Source organism: Corvus moneduloides, chromosome 9 (assembly GCF_009650955.1).
Source record: "Corvus moneduloides isolate bCorMon1 chromosome 9, bCorMon1.pri, whole genome shotgun sequence".
In the NCBI taxonomy this organism is placed as follows: Eukaryota; Metazoa; Chordata; class Aves; order Passeriformes; family Corvidae; genus Corvus; species Corvus moneduloides.
The window spans coordinates 19,292,517-19,316,851 of record NC_045484.1 but is presented as its reverse complement, the minus strand read 5'-3'; the positions used below and the strand labels follow the sequence as shown (position 1 = coordinate 19,316,851).

Genomic DNA, 24,335 nt, shown 5'->3' with positions numbered 1-24,335 from the left:
GCAGGCTCATTTGCCAAATTCTACCTAAAAATGTATGCTGGAATTCCTAATTAAATAAACCCCCTGATATTTATTTTACTCCTTGGGAAGGCATGCATTCTTTCACAGTGGATGCTGCTTTAATAGAAATACAAATAAAAATTTAAAAAGCCCAAGGTGGATTAGAAAGTTATAGCTGGTATTAGGAGAGAAATTGTCTCTTGCAAACAGAATGCTAGCTTTGGTTTCTTCTAAGTATTGAAATTGTGCGACTTTACCAGGTTCTTACCTGAAATTCTTTGCATACATACATTTTTTTTGTTTATTTTTCAAGTATTTTGAAAATCATTCCACTACAAAGGATAACAGCAATCCGTATATAATTTCATTGGGTTTTCCAGCTATATAGCATTATAGCTACCTTATTGTTGCCATAAGCTAAAGTTACCAGTTGAACAATAAAGGTATAATTTATGCCAAACTAGTCTGGAAGCTTTTTCAGAAGACTGATAGCAACTGCTTTTATACATATTGCTATGTAAAATGCTTATTAATGTTAGCAGATGTTGCACTTTAATCCCCCAGAATGATTGTTTGGTAGCAGCAGGAGATTTATTAAGCTTGAGTTGTGTGAAATTGTGTGTGCATAAGCTGCTATTCAGATTGTAAAAATGCCATTGCAAACTGTAAAAAAGTTCTAGCTGTAACTGGCAGAGAGGTATTAGCTGTTTTAAAAGAAGTGTATGTGTACCACTGGCCCTTTTGCTATAACCTCTTTATCATTTATCTTCTTGTATTAATGTCACTGAATTATTAATTCATGAGCAGGGTTGGATAGGGTGAAGGCACCATTTAAATGTGTGGCACATGTATCCTTATCGCTGGAGACATGAAAAGAGTCATTTTTTGTTATCTATAAAATGGAAAGGACATTTAAAAATTTCATTTACGGTAATCCACTTCACTTCCCAGTAAAACACCTAGATTATTGCTACTATAATATAATGTTCTTATTAAAATTTTGTAATCTTTCCACTCTCTCACTTATAAATACTGTTGATAGACAAATGTAGGCTTATTTTTTTCTGTAGTTGCACATACAGTTCATGAACTGCAGCAGAATGTATGAAGAGCAGTGTTTTAATAAAAAGCAATTCTCTTTAATTTCTAGTAAAAGAATACAAAATAAAAGCCAATAAGTATTTATAATTATGAAAGGCTAAATAAATTATCATCTAAAATCATGATGTAACCTAATTAAAGAAAAATATGATTTTTTTCCAAAGTAACAGTGTCATTGTCACATTGAGCCACCAAGAGCTATATTATTTAAAAGAAATTGTAAAATGTGTGGCGCAGAGTTCTTGGTCTGCTTGATGAAACCACAGAATATCAGAGGTCACATTGCTGCTAAAAATGTGTTAAAAAATGTATCTTAAATTTCATCTGTATGGATGATTAAAAAAAAATTTAAATGTACAGGAAATATAATGTTTTCAGTCACTCCAATGGAAAGGGTTCATTCTCTTGAATGCTTTAAAAAGTATTTATTTTTTTTAAAAATTCTTTGCATGAAAGCAATTTCAGGATACTTTGTCTTCAAGTGCTCGTGGTAGTTGGCATGGCAGTAATGGAGATAACCCCTATTCCATTTTGTTTAATATTTAAAAGATATCACTTCACACTTCCCTTTTCACCATGCATGGAAGAGACCTTCACTGTTTCCACAATACATGAGTTTTTTCTTTTTATTTCTTCAGAAATTTCTCTTCAAAAGAGAAAATGTTATGTAGGCTGCTAGGGAGAAGAGTTTTAAGCAGTGGTACATGAAAGTTGAAAGAGCCTTCCTGCTGAATTACAATTTAGAGCTCTTCTTGCTTGTAACTTCTCCAAATGTAATCATTATAGTTTCTTGACTTAGACTTTCCACAAAATGAAGAAAAAAATAAATAATTTCTATTTTTCTGTTATAGTGTGAATAAATAAGAAAGCCCAGTTTTCCCCAGTTGAAAGAATGCTGCAGCTCTGATGAATGACTGGTACTTATTCAGCTGTCTTGCATAGTTAAGAATTTTCACCTGAATGTTCATTGCTTATTAAATTGTACAAGAAAATACTCTTAGCTACAGTTGCACCATTATACACCTCGGCAACTTGTTATGTCCTTACAGAGCCCATCATCCAGTAAGAGAATTGAATCCTTTGTTCCATTGCAGAATCAGGCTCTTTCTGAATAGATCCTGAGGATTTATTTGCCAAATTTATTGCATACATTTCTCCCATCCTCAATGATGTGCAAGCATTAGGTGTGTAATTCAGTGGTATATTTGTGTGTAGGTGCAAGGAAGAGAGTTAGTGCAGTGTGTGCAGTACTGTCATAGAGGACTTCTCACCCTTGAGTTTTTGACTTGAATGCGTGTATGAGAAAAAACAAGGGAAGAAAAACAAGGAGTTTGTTGATTTTTATATCATGATTTTAGAGTTTTCTGCCCTCCTAAGTGCTACTGGTACGTAAAGGTGCTGAACCTGAAAGATGTGTCTTCTGGCACTGTCTGCGTCTTTTTGTACTTAGGAAGTCCACGCAGAAGTCCTCCAAAGGCTTACGTAAATTCAGTGGAATTTCTACCTGTAAGTCATATTTACCTGGAGAATCTCTTGTCTGCTTAGAAGCAGTTAAAGACTTCTTCCCTTCTGTTGTCGAAATTAGAAATTTCGTTGTGGCTCATGGCCAAGTATGGGATGGTAGCACACAGCTCTTCTCAGGTTTCTATGCAAGTTATGAGCCACTACCTTTTAATAACTAAATCGTTTGTAAATGGTTTGGAAAATACAGCTTTACGGAACTACTCCTTGAAGTTTGTTTGGTGGTAGTGATTTTTAGTGGAACTAAAATGTGGTCTTCTAAATGTCCTGACCATCACGCTGCTGGAAAGAAAACACTACTCTCTGATCATTTTAATATTAATTGTGCTTCAGAGAAAAGAAACAAAGCTAGGAATAACTTAAGAATGGGTTATTTGAAAGAAGAAAAAGAAAGATGCTTAGGTACAGCATGTTTTAAAACATGATTAAAAGCATGCATTATTGAAATGGTCTTTCATAAAATGCATTATTGTGATGCTATGATAAATTCTAATAGTTGAGCATATGATGGAAGAAGAAATATTTAAAATTACCTTTCTCCTGCTGTCTTTATACAGTTACAGGTTTTTCACATTTCTTTGCATGCTCATCTGGTCTATTTTATCCTAGATTACCTCATTGCTCCCAAGAAAACCCTTTTGGTAATATTGATAACCTAATATATGACAGTTTTTGGTCATTATTATTTCATTTAGTGGTCATATGTATAGACCAAGAGGGAATCTGAATATTGATTTCACTGAATGGCTAGTAACAATGATTTATGAGTCAAGGATTCAGTGCAGTGAGCCAAACACAGCAGAGATTACATCTTAGATGCCACCATTGATTTTGATTCATATTTCACTGCACAATGATTAGGCCATGGTCTCACAGATGTTAATGTTAGAATAATATTCCTCTCTAAGCAAAGATCTGCCCAAACTACAGCCATTACATGGTGACTGTATCTATATGCCCACTGTTTCTGACCTTTTAAAATGGCAAATATTTTTCAGTTGCTTATAAAGAGTTGGTATTTCTCTGGCAATAACAAAGGGGTTTGATAGAATTTTTTAAAATAATCAAAAGTGATTTTGCTGCACACTCAAGCTTGTTCCTGAAACTGGAATTTGTATTGAATACAGACCACTTAATATGATCATAAAATATGATCATAACAACTGATAGAAAATGGATGCTTTAAAATGGATGTTAAACCAGCACCTTCATGAATCTTTTTGGTAATATTCCTTGGCACGTGCTCAGCAAAGAAGTTTTCAGTGCAGTAGTTTCCAGGGAGTTGGTGGTACCAAACTGGAGTTTGTGCATGAATATCAAATGCTGAGGCTGCAGCACATCCCCCAAGAGGTCCAGTGTGTTGGGACTATACAGCCCCCGTTCACCCTGTTATAGCATGGATAAAAGTGCTGTGTTCTTGTCTGCTCTTGCCTGTGACTTGATTTTATTTTGGAAGTTAGTAATGCGTGCGTGTTTTGCTGGCTCTGTGTTGGTCTGTGGAGTTGTCTTACTTCAGTGTGTGTCAGCTGCGAAAGACAGAATCATAGAACAGTTTGGGTTGGAAGGCACTTTAAATTGTCATCTAGTTCCAATCCCCCTTCCATAGCCAGGGACACATGCTACCAGACCAGGTTGCTCAAAGCCCCATCCAACCTGGGCTTAAACACTTCCATAGATGTGGCACTGGCAACCCTGTTCCAGTGCCTCACCGCTCTCATACTGAAGAGAAGCTTCCAAACATCTACTCTATATTTACCATCTTTCCGTTTAAAGCCATTCCCCCTTGTCCTGTCACTGCAGGCCGTTGTAAAAAGTCCCTTTCCAGCTCTCATGTGTCCCTTTAGGTGCTGGAAAGCTACTGTAAGGTCTCCTCAGAACCTTCTCTTGTCCAGGCTGAACAGCCCCAAGTCTCTCAGCCTGTCTACATGGGAAAGGTGCTCCAGCCCTCTGATCATCTTTGTGGCCTCCTCTGGACCTCCTCCAACAGGTCCACATAATTCTTATCTTGGGGGCCCCAGAGCTGGATTCAGTTCTCAGTATCAGAGCTCATCTCTGTGCCTAAGCCCAGGGCCTAGCAGCCATAAAGAAGATCAGGTGTGTTGAAATCCTTGCAGTCAATTAGAGAAACACCATGTCGCTTCACAGGTACCGACATGTCTGACCACAGTCCCAGGACTTAGTTTTGTTTGTTTTGTTTTTCAGTCTACTTCCACTTCAAACAAGTTCTCAGCTGTTAAAAACAGTGGAGGGGAAGAAAAAAAAAAAAGAGATCAGCTAAGTGGCATAACAGCTTTGAGAAATAGGGGCCTTTGCAAAGCCTTGTCAAGGCTGTCAGCAAACAGTTTCCTGTCTTACAAGACTGCTGTGTCTTTGGTTGATGTTAGTCTAGTGATTTTTTTTTTCCAGGGGAAAGAAATGGGATCTTTAATATAAATACATTATTTTGAGGATTTCTCTTCTGAGAAGTTTGAAAAGCCTTTGAATTTTCTTCAGCTGTTACAATTGCTTCTTTAGGTTTGTCATGTGGCTCTCAGTGGTTTCGTAAAGATACTCATTATTTTCTTGTTTATTTTTGATGTTCATAGAATCTGTCCTACATAGGTTTGAAAATGAGAGCTATTTGTTTTGCAGTTTAATGAAGAGAATGGCAAACAGCCTCAGACTGTGCCTCTGGTGTCCACAGTGATCAGCATATTTAACATGCTCAGCATGACACTAAGATATTACAGCCGATAACGGTTGTAATTGACTTAAAGCATCCCTTTCCCTCCCCCCTTCTTTGGGTGGTGGTGATTTATCTTTGAGTCCCCAGGAAGCTGTAGTGACACAGAGGGCAGAAGTGGTAGAAAGGTTTTACCTGCACTGCTGGAGTGGAGGTGTTCTCATGTAGTGGCACGGTGTCACTTCAGGTGAAATAGAGGGAATTTGCAACGAGGATTGAGTGGCACCCCCTGTCCGCCCCCACCCCTGCCTTGATTCTGAGCATTTATCAAAGGCAAAACCAGAAATTCAGACTTGGCAAAAGGAGAGTGCCTGGAGCCAAAAAAAGCCATTCTTATTAGCGCTAGCAAAGGTTTACTTTGCTGGCTTATTGAATGAGAACTCCCTTGAGTGTCCAGGCTTTATCCTCTGTTAACAAGGGGCAAAGCTGGCTTGTTGGGAATGGACCGCTGTGTAACGTGTCTGTAAAACACAAGAGTGAGGCCAAGCTGAATTAGAGTGCTGACGAGAAAGGAAAATCTTTGTCTTTTCCTCTCAAATCCTATTTATTTTCTCTGTGAATTATTGTGGTAGACCACTGAGGTGCTGGGGACTGATGGACTAAATTGTGATGTTCCACTGTTAAAATAGTGTCCATGCACTGTTTAGTGTCATGTCTTGCTTAGGTAGATTGGGTATTTTGAATGATCTGTTACACTGATGAGCTGGGAACTCAGGTGTTTCTGGGGTGTTTGTCAATTAAGGATACACATTTATTGTTCACTGTTTCAGGCATTCCTCAGGCATGAACATGTAACTTCAGAGCACAATGTGGCTGAATGCATTGAAGTAATTTTTTGTAGCAAGATTGGATGACCTTGGTCAAGTCTTGTTCTTACTGTATTATTCCCTTCCCTTATACTGTATTCTTTCCATGTAACGCAGGAAGAAATGTTTTAGGTTAGAAATCCAGTGTTCAAGGTGACAATTAATAGGGACTGTTGAATACAGAACTGTAGATAAGACTCCCTGCTACCTTTTGAGCATTAAATTGCTTTTAAGGGAAAAGAAGTCTTTGTTAGCCATTTTAGATGTAGCAGAGTTAGTCTTTCCTTTCTCCTTGCAATATGCAGCTGGTTTCATTGGAGAAGATCAGGCATTGTTTACCATAGGTAGTAGAAGGAGGCTAACTAGATCAGCACATAGTCTTGCTTGTCATCACGGGTTTTTTTTGTAAGGTCTCATAGCTAAAACTCATAACCAGATTTTCTACAATCTGGTACTGTAGCACTAACGTGGAGTTATTAATGTAAATCAGTTTTTGAATAAGCGTATTGAAAACTTAGGAACAACTCATATTGAATGCATGTGAAGATATGTTCAATATTGAAAACTAGAGCTGGATCTCATTGCAGATATGTAGAAAACGGTAGCTCTTGGATCATAAACAGTATTAGTCTCATTCAAGTATTTTACTAATGCGGCTTAGACAGTTTTACTAATCACACTTCACTAATTAAATTCTTATGTTACAGATTATGGGAAGTTTGACTTTCTGGGTTTTTTTTAAATTGGGAAAGCCTTATGATGGGAAAGCACGTGGACACATGATTTCTCAGGAGACTAAGTAGTCTATTATATTGTACGAGTATATATGTACTCACCCTTGCCTTCTCTTGCCCCTCCTTTCCTCTGCAGAATGGCTCATATATATTACAGAATTACTTAGTTTCATAAACTGGGTTATGAAAGGCAGTGGGGGTGCTGCATGTATGGCAAGGTAGGTCACACAGGATTTATAGAAAGGACTGCCTGGTCCTGCTAGTTCCTTGGCATGTATGAGTTGTGCAGCTACGCCTGATATTCCTTACCTCCCTGTGCCTCATCATCTTTAAAGCTAGTATAAATTTTGTTTCTGTAATAGGGATGTTAAAGCTTCACTGAGGTTGCAAGTGCTCTGTGGTGTTTCTAAAATTACTTAGAAAATTAAGTACTATACTCTAAAATACATCAGCATTAGTCTGAATGACTTTTAGCTAAAGAAAACATCCTTGCTTAGCTGGAAGGATCTCTGTGTTCTCCTTTGTCTTAATTGCCTGAAAAGCTGGATAGAACAGGAGGGAAAAGGCAGCTTTTGAGCATGCTGTGTCAGTTGTCTGGAAGCTCTTAAAGACCCTTTTTTGGCTTTTGAACATAAAACCTTGGGAAGGTTAAACAGAGTAGAGTTGGGACACAGCAGTCCTTTAGAGGTCTTTCTCTTCAAAGATGAAAGTATTTCAAGGAGCACACTTGGAGCAGCTTTCTCTTATCTCTGGGGTGCTCTTGAGCAATGTTGCCGGGAGAGGGATGGCCAGCAGTGGCATGTATTCTGCAGCGGTCATGTTCTGTCTGTAAGAAGTTTCAGAAGCACAGAAGAACAAGGAAGCGAGGCGGGGGCACTAGGATATTGGGGACTTGGAGCACAGCTTATGAATACAGTAGGAAGAGATGCCCGGTACCTTTGCAGCGTTACAGGTTTGAACATTAACATTTCTATTCCTGATCTAGCCTTCTTTAAGGGTGCATATGAGAGGAATCTTAACAAGGTGAACCACTCTACTTCCAGCAGGGGGTTGGTTTTTTTCCTGTGGGAGATTGCAGTATGGCCCAGAGGTAGGGATTTAAGTTACAACTGAAATTTTCTGGGCAGCTTTTATTGCACTCTGAAATTCAAGCAAGATTTTGCTCTAGGGAGTTTCTCTCTGCCCCACCCACAAGCTGAAGCAATCAGCCATGCAGAGAAAAGGTTTATTAAGGTCTGAGGGGAAATAACTTATTTGCACAGGACAGCCACTCGCTGTGGTCTCCTTTTTCTGTTTACAAAGAAGTAACTTAATACGTCTTTTCCTGCTTCTACTTGTTTGGTTTGGGATTTGTTGTTGTTGTGAGATGCCACCGCCAGTCTCTGTATCACTGATAGATGGATGGTCAGAAGGATGTGGCTGACAGCAGTGTCTTTAGTCCGAGTGCTCTCGGCTCCAGCTCATGTCTGGATGCCTTTCTCAGGTTTAGCTTTTGTTATGCTGATGAATAGTTGGAACTGCACTGTTCTTTTACTTGGAGCCACACAGAGTTTCTCAAATACGGAGGCTCCATTAAAATTTGTTTGCTATGAAAATGTTAACTTATTCAAAAGAAAAGAAGAAACCTCAAACCCTATTGCATCAGTTTTCAAACTCTATTTCAATTTTTCTTGGGTTTTTAGATAAACATGCATTACTGATAATCTCGTATGAGCTGGTTAGTTTATTTTGAATTCTTTTTGCAGCAGCACACTGAGTTAAATTCTATGTCTGTAGGCTACAGCAACCTAAAGAGAACAATATATTACACAAAACACTTAAATTTGTCTTTTAAAATGCTCACAATTTCTTCTTAATTGAATAATTTCTGCTGGTTTTGGTGTTGCAAAGACATCAATATGTTTTCAGAAACTGTAGGTCCTTATAACAGTAGCTAAGTCGGTTTAGAAGGTCAAGAGCTCTTACTCAACTGAAAAAAAAAAAAGTAAAGTATTTGGCACACATTTTGCAACTCTTTTCTAGGGAGATGCTGGGTCTTACTGCAAGTGATGCTTTGATTATTGTTTTTATTTTTAACATAACTCTTTCCTCCCCCCTCCAATTTAAAAAGGCCTGCAAGGAAGTAATGACTTTGAGAATGATAAAGCACAGGTATGTCACTATCCACTTGAAGAAAGATGTCTCAAAATCTGGGAGCGCAGTGATATGTTACAGAAATAATGATAAAACTTGAGTCTCAGGAAGTCCAAAGCTTCTGGACAGACTGGGAGCAATCAGAAGGCTGATTTCATTTCACTTTTAGCCATTATTATTCATCATCCATTCTCCTGGATTATTCTGATTGCTTACTGAAATTATGCTGATTAGTCTGTAGTGTGCGTGAAATAGTTTTATGATTTTTCCTTTGGGTGCTACAGGTGAAAAATTAATCCAAACTTGTCCCAAGCTTCTAGCTGAACTATCTCCAGGGCTTTTTTTTGGAGATCATGGTGGCAATTTTTTCTTCTTAACTCAGCAGGAGCTCCTTTGCAATTTTAATTTCTGCTGAATGCAGTGCATCCTTTGCGGACTTTTAGATTTATTTTCTTTTAGTTGCAAAAGAGTTTCAGCCCAATGTAAAAGATCTAGAGCTGGAATGTGACTGTCTCTTCATAATCACTTTGGGGTTGTGGTGTATCACTATCTAAATCAAGGTCACACCTTGTACCTCAGGGCACAAGGGCATGTGCCAGGGAGAGCCAAGCTTTAGCTGTCCTGTGCTCGGTTCGCTGTTGCCTGCTCCTCGCTGAAATATGTGCAGGGAAAAAGGTGCCTGTGACTGAAGAGCACTGTCTGTAGTTGGAAATTGGAAAAAGGGCTTATTTTTATGTATCAATAAACATAAAATCATATGGTCTCAGATATCGTTTCCTTCATTTCTCTGTGTGAGGAATCACAAGCACACTTGTGTTGTGAGAGGGATGGCCCAGTTCTCTTAAAGAGGAGTCAAGTAAAGAAACCTGCTTGGCTATTTAATAATCTCCACAGATATACTGCCTTCCTTGAGAGCCAGAGAAATTGTTCCATAATGTTTTCTGTTAATTCCCATCTTTCTCTCCTGGAGGAAAAAACTGAGTGTCAGTCTTGTTGCTGTTAGTGTGCTCAGGGAACAAATTTATCATTGATTAGCATTGACTAATATACACTTTCTACTTCTGAAAATGATCAACATTTTGTAGAATTTCTGTATCTGGCATTTTGTGCTCTTCATCCTTTCCACTTCTCCTTGCCAAAAGGGTAAATGTATTTTTAAAGCCCTTAACATGCTCTAGTACTCATAAGAATCATAAGTGGCCCTTGGATCCTGCCACTTAAATTTTTACGTCGTCATTGTTACATGGTTTTAAAGTAACTTTAATTTCAGATATGTCAGCAATACATCCACACAGTCCTGTTCGTTTGTCTTGGAAAGACCAAGCCAATGTGACACCAGGCTCAGCCCTTTGCATCTGTGATTGCTGCAGTGTTCAGTGTTCTCCAGAGTTGTTTCACATATCTGTAATATGTAGAGCTAGTTTTCCACTTAAAAATAATTTGTTCTTTTATGGATGTTAATTTTTCTCTAGCTCCCCAAACTCTGTAATAGTCAGGGCTGAAGCATGACCTAGCTTCACACAGTGAGATATGGAAGAGGATGTGTGTAGTTACTCAGCTGGCTGGTGAGAGAGTAGAGTCATTAGCAAAAGGGAGCACTCTGCTGTCAAATCTTCTAGCACAGCAACTGCACTCTATCACTGTAATTATATTTTTCAAATGCAAATGATAGTTTTAAGAATTCTTCCTTTGGTATGTCGTTTACAGGAGCAGTTCAGTTTGTATTTCTCAGTAGGAGACAAATCTTGTCCGAGGATAAAGACAGGCGAAGGTCTCATCCATTGTTTATTCCCTTTTCTCTGAAGATGTTTATTGTGTAGAAATACAGCTAGCTGTGCAGTCATATGAAGAGGGTATTTTTTCAGCAAAGCAGCTGTTACTGCCTCTCTCATCCAAGAAGAACAATCTTTGTGTAGCAGGAAGGCAACACCAGAACCATGGCAGGGAGCAGACCTGCTCAGCCTTCCTGCTGAGAGGAGTTGCCGTGTTGTTCTCAGCCACTCCATGTTTCAAATCCCCAAGAAATATGGTAGTGCCCTAGATTTAATTTTACTATGGTTCATCAAGGTAGAGAAACGCAGGTTGTGTCAGATTTGTGGAGTCAGAAAAGCATAGCCTACTCATCTACAGGTCCAATTTCTTATATTCAGTAAAAATGTTCTCCAGTTGGTTTTTTTCATGCATCTTAGTGCAAATACATCAATAACACTCATACTTTCAACCTTAACACATACCATTATTTGGCATCGTGTTTAGCGATCGTTGACCTTGAGAGATTCCATCCCAGAAACCTGCCAAATTCCCAGCTACAATGCAGGTGTACTGTCAGTTTTTACTAAAACCTTCCGTCCCTGTGTGAAGTAAAATTTGGTATTCTAAATTATTGGTGTTCAGGTACTGATGGATTTTTTTTTCTTTTTCTTCCAAATTCTCTGTTACTCCAGCTATGAAGATGAATAATGCAGACCACTGGTTTCGATGATCCTGGGCTTTTATAACTGGATTCATTAAGGAATACAAAGAAAATTCTTACAGGGATCAATAATGGTGTCTTCTGGCTGCAGAATGCAAAGTTTTTGGTTTCTGCTCATTATCAGCTTCCTGCAGTGTACTGAAGGTAAGCTTTAGTTTATTTTTTACTTGAGTTTGCAGATGAGTTAAATGGACTGTACAATTAATTTCTGTTAGGTAACGTGAAGTTTGAGGATGTAAAACTAAATGTATCTGTAGCATATTCTAGGTTTAATATATAAGACTCAGATTGTCCCTTTTTAATGACGAAAAAAGAAAATAGATTTTTTGGGTTTGGTAGTCTGATATGTTGAAATTGAAACGCAATGTTCAGGCAAGTGAAATATTAATAGCCTTGATTGGTAGGTGCCTTATTTTTGGATTCTTCCTTCTTATCCTTCCTTATCTATTCTCATCGCACAACCATTTAAAAGGAATGTATGCATATGTTAGATGTGATATAAAACAACTAAATGAAATACCCATTTTACTTTTTTAATTTGGCTCACTAAAAATGAAATGGCAAACACTTCATTAAGATTAGTGCTATGCAAGTTAAATTTCAGGAAATAAAACTCAAAGTTCATACAGAAATAGCATCCACTTGAAAATATTTTTGCTTTTCTTAGAAAAAGGAAAAAAATACTTCACTGCTATCAAATGTGTTTAAAATAGCTGTTAAATTTAAGAGATGAGGAAGGAAAAAGATTTTTTTAAAGAAGTTGCATTATCTATTCTTTATCTGTTTTTCTTCATAAACTATACTTCATCCAGTTAGTCTGTCTCCACAGCTGTTCTTGTAGCCCTTTTAATAAACAGAGAAACACAAATGAATGAACAGAAAAACATTATTTATTAATTCTGAATTACAAATATTCGTCAAGAACTTGAGGCTATTTTTGGGTGTAAGCATTTTAATTGGCTAGATTGCAGGTGAAAAGATTGGTTTAGTAATAAAATAGCATCTCCATGCCATCTCACATTATTCAGTAGTTGATATATAATATGTAGACTTCCTTGCTGCATCTTTGTCATGATGTCACCAGCTTTTAAAGCAGATACACACCTTACTCTGTCAAAATTCTTTGAATTTTAAGGCTAGATTTTCAGAAATACTTCAGGAAAGCTACCCTGCCTGCCCTTCTCTTTTTTTCCTAAATCTGTATAAGTAAAAAGGAACTATTATATAAATGAAAAGTCCCTAAAAATGACAAAACCCGAGATTAAAAAGTCAAATATTTTACGCAGCCTTCCACGCTCACTGTGTAATTTCCTAAGCTTTCCTCCTAGACTTGCACAGCTCGGGTTGTGCGTTGTGCCGACAGACGAGCTTTGCTGGAATAGGTCGTTCATCTGCATGTGTGAACATACACATCTCTCAGGGAGTGTGTCCTCAGAGTCTTCATGGAGGTTTCTGAACTTGGGGAAGTCTCATTTCAGTTAAATAGCTTTCACAGTCAGTTTCCCATCCCTCCCCTCCTTAAATATTGCCAGGATATAGTAGGAAACTGGCATTTCCTGTGCACATCTCAGATGGTTTCATCCTTGGTGGGACTCCTGATCTGGGAGCTGCTGTACTCGCTGCTCTCTCAGTGTCTGTCCAGGCTGTGGACTTGGCTGTAATCTTACTGGTATAAGAAAGTAAGTACAAACAGCTGGAAGGTAAAATGCTTTTCAGCCTCTTTCTGAGGTAAGAAAGGTAAATGAGGATTAGGAGATTGGAGTTATAAACTTTATGACTGGCTGGTTTGGTAATAACTGGTGCTAATTATAAATGCACTTACATTGCAGAAGTGGTTGCACTAGGTGAAACCTAAGGTGTATGAAGTGGAGACATCTATCTGTGCATTTTTTTCTGAAGTTTTGAAATACTATTTTTTTTTTTTATTATTGCAATTGTTTCAAATCCCTCTACCTAATGCATTTTACATGCATTCAGGTACTTGCAGTTTAATTCTTTGTGGTTGAAAACATTTGAAAGCAGAAAGGAAAACAGGTGAACCTTCTGTGGTTCCATTACAGTTGCAAACAGCAGGCTGTAAAGAGTGTTTTATCTGCTGAGTTTGGAAAGGAAAAAGTCAACTGGGAACTTCTGCAGATGGAATTTTTGCCATTTGCAGAGAGTTAATTGTCATTGTCATCTGCAATATTTCAAGTTCATTTTGTACTGTCCCTGTTTTTCTTGCTTTTAGTAGCCAGTAGCAATCTTTTGATGCTTCAGTTGTGAATTTACTTTTTTAAAGTCTATACAAGGGCTGCTTTTTCAGCTACAAGAAACAGGGAAGGAAATTGGGAGCAGATAACAGAATAATACCAAATTAATTGTAAATTGTTAAAATAAATGAAATACTGGGGCTCTGTATACTGGAAATGAATATTAATATAGAGTTGGCTTCCAGCCACAGAAGAAAAATGAATACTGCATTATTACACTTTCTCACAAGATTACATTGCCTTCTGCTTCGGTAATAAGAGATGCCAAGTATAACATGCTTTAGTAGCACTTCATGCCTGGAAGTACGAACATGAACAAAGGTTAAAATAAGAGCATCTAACTTTTGCTAGAAATAAGAAAATCTTTAATTCTCTTGCTTGGAACGTAGGTTTTTTTATAGAAATCTGATGTGTACATGTAGGTTGTTACAGTTACTGGGGGAGATAAAACCTGGCTAAATTCCCTGCTGTTACATTTTAATGTTTCTGTACAGTTTAGTGGAGACGAAGGCGGGGGAAAGAATCCTGGGTATGGACAAGTGATTCATTTGTTCACATAATGAAACATTTTCCAATCAAGAAAAGGCTTCATTACTCTCACAGCCTTAACTTTAACTCACCAGGGAATTAGCAAGCAGGCACAGTTATACGAAGGCTGTAATTTTCTTTTAGTGTTGCCTATCCAAACAGGAATCGTATCTTCAGATAAGAAGGTCTTGGTTTTCCTTTTTGTTTTTCCTGGCTATGCAGTCCAGATGGGATTGCTCTTGAAACAGTCCATTCCTGCAGGTAAAATTCACCTGGAACAGACAAGTGCTGACAGCTGGGCGGGAAAACCACATTGAGTTATTACACAGTGCTGGTTCACCTGATCAACAACAGGTCAATATTGTTGTGTTTGTTGTTATTGCCATCAACAGCAAGCATTGCGGCCCTAAATGAGGAAGAGACAAGAGGCTAGAAAAAGGGATGAAAAGCTCAAGTCACGAGCTGGAATATTAATCTTTTCTGAAAGTTTCCTGTGCCTTTTTCTAGCATGTTTTATACAGGCATGTCTTTCAAACTACGGTTCTATTGCAAAAGGCAGACTGAAAGGACAGTCCTTGAGAAGCAGTTTGGCTGGACGTGGTGGCCATGTGAGGCGTGGCCTGGGGACCCAGGGCAGAGCAGAGCTCCCTCTGTGCTGTGCCAGAGCCTGTGTCTGTCCCACGCTGTCATGGTTCTGGTCTGCAGGAGGGGCTTCCTGCTCTGCCCTGTGCAGCTGAGTCCTGCACCTTTACTTACCTGTTTCCTACAAACTCTAGGAAATTAATTACTTTTGACACCACCTATTTTTTTCCCTCATTTTTTCCCCCTTCCTAAGGGTGAAATCATCTAACAAGTTAAAAATTATCTGAGAAAATACAGAAAGCCAGAGAGTGAGATCACACATGTCTTGTTTCCATAGCAAAGCAGAGTAGAAAGCTTATTATATGTATTATTGGTTTCTCTTCAAGCAAGTTAAGACAGATACACTAATATGCAAATGAAAAAAAGATGTCAGAGCTTAACATCATGGTGAAGATTTGCTTTTGGACTGTGCAGGTTTCAGTATTTTAAGCTTTATCTTGCTTACAAAGTCCACCTTTTTGACTAGCTTCTGATGCCGTTTGTTTTTATTCTCTTCTGCTGCTTGAAAAGCACAAGTGCTTGGGAAGTGCTGAAATAATTTTCTTTGCTAGCATTCTATTTTAATCAAGGTTTAATACAATTTAAATTCATTTTATTATGAATTATTATCTATGCTTTGTCCAAAGGAAGAAGCATCATGCTTTCATTATCTATTTAATTCTGTTTTCCTAAATTGAATTAATGTTATTTAAAGAAATCCAGCTTGTCTTTGCTTCTGGATGTTTGTTTTAATGAGCATTACGCTGAAAAGTATATCTTCCTGTAAATTCCAGTTATGCCAGCCAAAGAGCTGAGTGCTGAATTGGAAGCTGTTTTAAGTGCATATTCAATGTTAGTGCATTTACTAAAGAAAAGACATACTAAATTCAGATAACGTACTCTGGGCCACTACAAAGATATTTGCTATTTTAGTGTATTATTCAGCTCTTCACCTTCCTGTCAGGCCACTCGGACATGGAGTGTCTAAGGCACATGGCACACGTACTGAACAAACTATAAAAGCACGTCAGCTTTCCTACACCTTTACTAGGGAGTACTAGTAGGATTTTGCCGAGGATAAAAATCATAAAAAACTTGTACCATGGACTTGAGTAGAAATCAACTTCTGTTAATTAGTGGATTAAGGTTCTGCAAGGAGTGAAATCCATTATGGAGTCACACCAGAGCAAATAGGAGCACTAATTTAGTTTCTAGCCAGGGAATTTATCACAGTGAGAACTCTCTGTCAGGCACCCAGTTAGCAGGAACTACTTGGTTTACAGAGGTTGCAAAGCATCTGTAAGCATGCCCAGCATGCTAAGGCCACACAGGTATTGCCTGCCCTTTAGAGCATCAGTCAGATAAGCCTAATACTATCTTTATTTATATCATGTATACCTGATATGGTTTAGGATTCTTTAGCAAATTTTTGTTTTCCTAATTGGTTAATGCAGATTATGCAGAATTTTTTTGAAGAAAGCAACTGCTGCACTGGGTCCTGTTTTCTGTCCTGAAAGATCATGCCATTTTTCAGTGGGATTTTCTGGTGCATACTTACCTGGCACATCCCTCTTTTCTTTTCTGAGGGAGGCCCAACATATCTTCTAAAAAGAAAATTGATCTAAACTGCAAGACCAAACTTCTTCTTAAAGAAGAATGTCTGTTAAGCTTTTCAACTGTATTTCCAGAAAATAGAGACTGACAGACTGCCCAGAAAATCCAGAGATGCTTTAACATGCTGGCAGTGAAATAACCTTTTATATATTCCCAGAGCAGTGAGGTCTGCAGGATTCTATGCTGTAATATTACATTTTTGAAACCAAAGCAAAACCACCACTATTTTAAAATGTAGAAGAACCATGTAGAAGGATGCATGAAGAACCATTTTAAATACTGTACTTACATTTAAATGAAAATTTGCTAGGAAGTGTTAATGTAGGAGTCTTACAATTTAAGCAAAGAAAAGAGTATAAATGCATAATTACTATGAGATGAGTAATAATATTACTATTTTGATGTGCTGTCTTCTCAGTTACTGAAAAACATTCTCCTTTACGAGGGGAGATTTTGCATGTTGTTGGGCTCTGTATTCAGAAGAAGAAAAAATCCCTGTAATGTGTAAACTGTTAGAAGTTCAGTGTGTTGTGCTAACGGCAGATGCTGTATTTTTAGAGCCCTCTAAGATTCTACTGGAGTTTACTTTAGTTTCTGTAACCTTGGTGGGTCTCAGTGGGCAAGGTGAGCTGTGCTGATGACCAGTGCAATGAGAGGGGATTGACTTAACCTTCAGCTGACCTGCTCTGACATCATTGCCTAAGGGGCTTTTTTTTGTTGTTAAATATAAATCTGGGAATATTTTAGATTAGTTTATTATTATAAGGGACCTTTGCAGGAACACAGTACCAGAATTTGGACACGTCTTTTACAAAGCAAATAGGCTTTATTAGTATTCTGTGACTGAATATGGGACAATATATGATTTAGTTTTTATTAAGAGTTGTGTTTTAAAAATCTTTAATTATTTGTCATTTCTGGTTTTTTTCAAGTGGAAGAATGCTGCTCATCTTAGTAACAAGGATTTTTATATAGTTTTAACATTGTTTTATATTGTACTTTCAGGTCATAGTGTAAAATGGAAGTATAATTGCCTGAAGCATCTGATATCAATGAGTGCCTCAGCACTGGCTTTCTTATTACATTTAGTCTCCTTATGATCAGATTATAAAAATTATCATAAAGTATAATGATTTTAGATTTAATATTTGTTGCCAAGTTCTACAAGCACATAATGGGTTTTATACTTGCAAGTAGATCCATGGATGCTCATGGCCTACCTCTGTGAGTAAATGGCACAGAAAGTAATAGTCTGTGCTAATTGTATATTGCATGGATGGATGTCTTGATAGCAGGAAGCATATGTAGGATGAAGGCAGAAAAAGGACTTACACAAATGGCTCTAAAATATGTTTCATGTATGTGCCTGCTTCCATGTTTGTGATAGTGTTCCAGATTGTGTTACATGAGGAAGAGGAGATAAAACCATTCACAGAGAGAAGTTCTTGGCTTGTCCACCCATACTCCCATTACAAAGGCACTTCATAGGATGGGAGCTCCTAACAATGGTGAAGACACACTTAAAAATTGTCTGGCCTTTTGCAGTGGTTAACTGGTGTTATTTTTACTCATCAGTGTTGTTTTTGTAGAAGAATATTTATAGTTGCTCCTTGTGATTTTGGTTTTTTTTGTTTATTATGTTTGGGTAGATATTTCAAATGAGACTCCTGAATGCTGGATACTTTTCTAATTAGTATTCCTCAAAAAAATGAATTATGAACTTTTTACATTTTTAACACAGGATATATTTTGTATGTATGCCTCTGTAAATGAGCCATACCTGAAATCCAGAGACACAGTATGATAAATTGAATATGCAGTTCTTTCTGACAGTAGGAGCTGAAAAAATCCTTTTGCGCAAGGCATTCCACATTTCTGCTGTTCCAGGAAGTCTCAAACTACTCCATTGGCTTTCAAAACCCAATTGTGCTAAAGCTCTGTCTGTTTCTATAAGCTCTACCTCCTTGCTTTCATTTGAAGTATAAAGAAATGGAGCTGTATGAATGTTAGCTCTGCTTATAGCTCCTTTCGGTCAGGGAGACAATTCATACATGTCCCAGTGACTTTAAGGCAACCCATGTAAGTGTACATGAGAGTGTTGGTAGTGGTAGGGGATATTCCGTGGTTGTTCCTTCTGAGCTTGGACCAGTCCAGGTGGTTGGGAATGTTTCATTCTTTTTGTTTTCTCAATTTATACTAGTATAATAATCCCTGATGTTTTCCTGGTGTATAAAAGATGTGTGGGAGAGACTAGTTGGGAAGCAAAATGAATTTTTTTCATCTGTTGCCTGAGCAACCCATACATGTGAGAAACCCAGGGGGACCACATAACTTTCAGTTGTTGGATACAGTGCTCAGCGAGTTTTATGAGGGATCTTGACGATGGAAGGAAAGCTGGCTTTTGTGTTCTCCCTTGTCAGAGATTTTGATGTCTCTCTCAGGAGTTAGGTAGTTTTGTTCTCTTCCAGCAGAAAGTACAATTAATGCAAGGTGCTGTTGGAGCAATTTTCTTGTTAAATTTGAATTAGGTAATTCATTTAGGAAACCTGAGAGGAAGTTGACACTGAATCCAGATTTGCCTGTGTGCTGCACTTTTAGTTGGAAAAGAAATGGGAAATGTTTGCCTTTTATAGGCTTCAGTGCTGTTTCATATCACTTCTGTTTTAACCATCCTTTGAATGAGCTTCAGTCAGATTTTCCTGTGTGCCACTGATCCTGTTCATGTGACTATATCTGCCTTCCACAGTATTTCTCCCATTGAGCTTATTTGCTTAGGCTTGTGAATTGCCTCTAATTGCAAAGTGTTCCTGTAAGAATTAAATGTCTATTTATTCTGCAACACTGTAACATTGACCATTGAAAGTCTATTGGAAGAGTCTGGGTTTCTGGCTGAGGACTGATCATGCTTTTCATTGGCTTAAGATAAATATGCTTTTAGTAAATAAAACTGAACAGTTTGTTGCTTACGCTTTTGCATCATTTAATTTGCAACAGATGAAACTGGCATGCGTGAAGAGTGAGGCATAGAAAGTACTAGAGGGCAAACGGGTGGTTTGTGATGTGGATTATTACCCATAAAGATGGACAGGGTCCACAAAACATCACTTTGTGTATTAATGCACCAGCTGGAAAAAAAAAAAAATATCAACACACTATATCATGCATAAACTGCTTGGTTTAGGCCTTCAAATCGTGCTCAGTAATCTTCTCTATCTTTATGCTAGTCTAAAGATCTATATATGTATGTATATCTTCCTATATATAAAAGGCATCAGTACATTTTAAAAAATTCACAATACAAAAGGCTGGAAGTCATCCATATGTAAACTTGTCTTGAAGGATTTATGATACAGCATTTTGTTCTGCAGTGTAAACTGAGTGCCTACCGAAAAACAGTCAGAAATACATCTAACCAGCAGCCTTTCCTTTACTGGTTACATAGTAATCTAAAAATGTAGCAATTATCTTCTGTTTTATATGTTACAATATAACAATTATTTTTCTGTACAAATTGTTTCAAATTTCAACACTGATAAGTCAACAGAGTCCTAACTCAGTCCTGAGAACAATTCCTGTTATGATATTTAATCTCATCTCTTTGATGCATTATTTTCTAGGTCTTAGATTTGTCATGGATCCATTTTAACTGTATTTCTATGTTGCCTTCTTTTTACAAAAGGTTTTTTGAAGTATGAAGAGAGACTTTCTGAATATTTGCTATTAAAAATTTGTCATCATGTTAATGTCACTTGACAGACTCAGTGATTCTGACTTTATTTACCTCAGAGCCTCATCTGTTTTGATACTTTTTATTTCCTTTTTTTATGTGGCTGATTAAAAAATAAAATAGGAAAATCTAGTGACAATAACTGGGAAAAACTAGTAAACAAAATCTTTGGTCAAGGTATGAATGATTATGACATAATCAAAATTCATTCTCTTGATCCTGTTTCCATCTGGAGCAAGGGATCAGGTTGTAACAGAGGGGGAAAAATGGTGCATTTAGAAGCATTCAAGGATGTTAAGCTACAATAAAACCCTGTAACCATTTAAATGACAGCAGCTGACTATTTGAATTAACTTTGTGTTTGGCTTAATTTTGGGGCCTAATTATTCCTAACTTACGTGAGTAGATTTCAATTATACAATACTGCAGGGACTTGTAGCTAAGGCAACTAAAGGAATCATTTTACATAAAGTACTTTTGTTCAACTGATTAGGCAGGTAAAAATGGAATGATAGAAAAAGAGAATTGTCTGATAAGGGCCAATGAATTGTTACCAATGACATTACGAAGAAATAACACAAGGAAATCTCATTCTTGAAGATTTTGAGAATTTTTGGCAACATGTTTATATCTTGATAGGGTGGTGTTAACTGCTCACAAGCAATTCTCCTGAGTGTTAACAATATCTCTATCAGTAAAAAGACAATGCATATTTTTTTGGTACCTTGGTTTGGCCTCATGAGGTGGATTTTCCCTAGAAGCTTGTTAACTAAAAATTTTGTTCTTAGAAGGACGTTTTAATATATATTTATTTATGCCAGTCAAGCATTTAAATGGGCAAAAGATGCTATGTTCACTGCATGATATTTAATGATTTAGACATAAAATCATTTTTAGACGTACAATTCATCTCCAACATCCCACTTATTTACAATTACTGTTCCATGAAAATAGTTCTCAATTATGATGCATTCTTAAGAAAACCTGGGGGAATTAAAAGTGGAGGAGGTATTGGAACAAAAGCCTCTGGAATCAATTCCCATTTTAATGCCCACACACACATATACCCTTCATTGGGAGTTAATTTTTCAACAAATTACCTGCATAGTTAGAGCTTAAACCTGGGTAGTTTTATGCATAGATATAGGTATACGTATAGATATATTTTGACAGTGTGAACATATATGATCAGCTAAAATTTCCTTTTTATTTTTTGAGCATTTATAAAGTCATGCCTCCTGAATTAGATCTGCAGCATAGGTAGGTGTCTCCTTTTGATGATAGTAGACTAACTTCCCTAGACTTAGAATCCTTAATTTTGTTTTTCCTCCCTTTTCCAAGCTCAACTTTTTTAGTTTCCTCAACCAATGTATTGAAGGTTACAAGAGTGCTTATTCTGCTGACAACACAATAGCATGTCTGCAACCTAAGCTATTAAGTCTGTTTTTAGAGCTGTCAGCTTTGCATGTGTCACTTGAATATACACCTAGACCTTACAGTCAGATACTTTAGGAGAAGCACTTTAGTTGTTTTCTGTGTTTGTTGTGTTTAGGAGGCCAGAACTTGGAGTACCTCTGATGAGGGTAATGGAAGGCTTTGATGCTGCTTAAAGGGAGGAAAAAAAACCCACTCATAAAGCATATGGTTAAAATGTATAACATCAATTTCTAGATTAGATCCCAAATAAATACTTAAAACAATAAAATTAGACAATAATAAATGCACGTGCATCTCTTTCCTCCCCCTTGACAAATTCCAGTTTTCTATGGAAAATGCGTATTTTTGATCATATGTCTGCTGTTAACATATTAAAGTTACATGCTTTCAGATAGTACTGCTGCCAAGTTATTTAGGAAAGTCTCTGGAGCGTGGGGAGACGTGTACAGCTTCTCTGTGTCTGGTGTTTGCTTTCCAAAGTGAAAGTATTAAGATTTAATTATCAGAAGATGTTTGCCGTGGGCAGTGTGCCTTGGAAAGCCCATCCGTGTGCCTGGGCAGGGGGACATTCCTGCCCTGGAGCTGACATCACAGAGGGTACCCGCACACGGGTGGGGTGAGCCACAGGACACTGAGCTGGAGGATTTCCATCTGATGGTGGTCCAAAGTGTTGGCTCCTGCTCTGTCACCCCATCACCTCCCTTGTAGTCTCTGGCACCCCTGTGGTGGACTGATGCAGGAGGCAGGACTGGCAGGAGACAGCCTTTTGTTCTCTTTTAGGAAGAATTTTCCCCCAGCCTCTTCCCTGAACCATGTCACCCAGGCATTGGACAACTGGGAGAGGTGTAGGTCATGGTGGAGCTGTCAGAGTGCTTCACCCTTAAATAGATGAAAAACCAGTGAGATCCATGCATCCACTGAAGCTTGGGAGACCATTGTGCCAGTTGAATGGGCATTTTCTTTTCAAGGGAGAAAAATGGTCTAAAATGTGTCATTCTTTGTTAGAATACAGTACCAGTTTGACACTTAACGTGATTAATGTTCCTTTGTGGGACACCGTCATTTAAAGTCAGGGTATCTAGAGCCTAAATCTCCTTGATTTAGTTATGAAGATAGTGAAGGGTATCCCAATGTCTGCAAGGGTTTACAAGTGCAAATATGAAGACAGCCTTTGTGTCTTTATAAGGGTGTGGTTGGGTTGATTCAGAGTTGCATCTGATTTTGTGTCCTGAGGAGGGAAACAAGGTTTTTCCAAATAGTTCATTTTCCAGATAAGCTAGCCTTTTCAAGACTACTTTAGGGATTTTAAGAGTGCAAGTACTTTTACTGGAACAGAAATTGCCATTTAAGAAATAAGAAGAATTTTTTTTTTTTTTTAAGAAATAAGAAATTGTACATTTCTTAATTATCCACTGTCATTGAGGACCAGTAGGTATTTCTTGACTCACTGCTTAGGATTTAAAAAAAATACTTAATTTGTGGTTTTAGGTTTTGGAGTGCATTACTGTGGCCATTAATCTCCTTGTCTTTTGTCAACTTTACTTTTTAAAGAGATTATCACAGAGAATATTTCTCCATCTCTCACTTCTCAATGCATTTTCAGATCATTTAAGGAGTATGATAAATAAAACTGCTGCCTGGTAAATTTTGCCATCCTGTTCTCTCCCTCCACCCTCTCCATCATCCTTTTCTGATGATCGGCGCCACCTCACAGACCTCAGCTGTGCAGAGGAAATCATTCTGCTTCTGTGCATTGTCTTGCTTAGCCTTAGTTGGTCACCTAATTCAGCAAACTTGTCACTTCTCACACAAAAGAAGCTTCCTACTTTTGTTGTACTTTAGAAATTTCTGGTTGTGAAACCACTGGAAAGCATTTTGGAAAAAAACACCTGTGAGTTTCAGATGTGTACAGAATATGCGCATGGAGAAGCATACCACAGAGTCAAGAGACAAAACCGTCATAATTTGCCAGTTTGTTTAATTTTTTATATTGGTACAAGTCATAGTGCCAGATACTTTAATTTTGCAGCACAGCTATAAATTTTGCTGTATCTAATTGCAACAAAGTTTTTCTGCTCAGCAATTTTTTTATTCTTGCTGAGCAAGTAGTGTGTTTATATGAAAAATACTTTGATATATAAATTTGGTTTATGGATGTTTAAGGGCTTAAAATTTTCCCTTTAAACACGAGCTTAATTTTTTATATGTTTTTTTAATGGAAAGATTTTATGGCCAACACATGCCCCATGAGAAAAGGAAGAAGTTACAGATGGTCCAGAGTAGAGGGTCTGTTTCATACATAAAAACTTCATGTCAGCATTTCAACAGAGCAGTTTCTTAGGGTACCTCTGTTATCACTGACACTTTCACATTGACAAGCATATGGGATGTAATGCTGAATGTGTAAATTGAAATGATCACATCTAGCATTTCCCTGTACCAGGTGCCAGCTTGCTGCTGCAGCTCTGCACTTAATGTTGAAGGAGGAGTGCTAGGAACAGTTTCATTTGCTAATTACCTCTTATCTCCAGCACATAGTCCTTGGGCAAACTGCTTACCCAGGTGTTTTTGAGAACACCTATCTGGACAGTGCAGGACTGCAGGTGGTCCTGTGGTGACAATACAGAGTGCAGAACGTGTAAGAAATCTCCATCCATCTGTGTATG

The 24,335-nt window shown here is 37.7% G+C and overlaps 1 protein-coding gene across 24 annotated transcripts in view; it reads left to right on the top strand.

The window, feature by feature from the left end:
• ADGRL2 (adhesion G protein-coupled receptor L2) overlaps positions 1–24,335 on the top strand; it is a 314,082-nt gene that overhangs the window by 176,411 nt on the left and 113,336 nt on the right. For all 24 annotated transcript variants that reach the window (XM_032117278.1, XM_032117279.1, XM_032117285.1 and 21 more), the window contains one exon: positions 11,462–11,634. In XM_032117278.1, coding sequence (XP_031973169.1) covers positions 11,562–11,634 — 73 coding nt within the window. In that variant the 5' untranslated portion in view covers positions 11,462–11,561. The remainder of the gene's footprint in view (positions 1–11,461; positions 11,635–24,335) is intronic.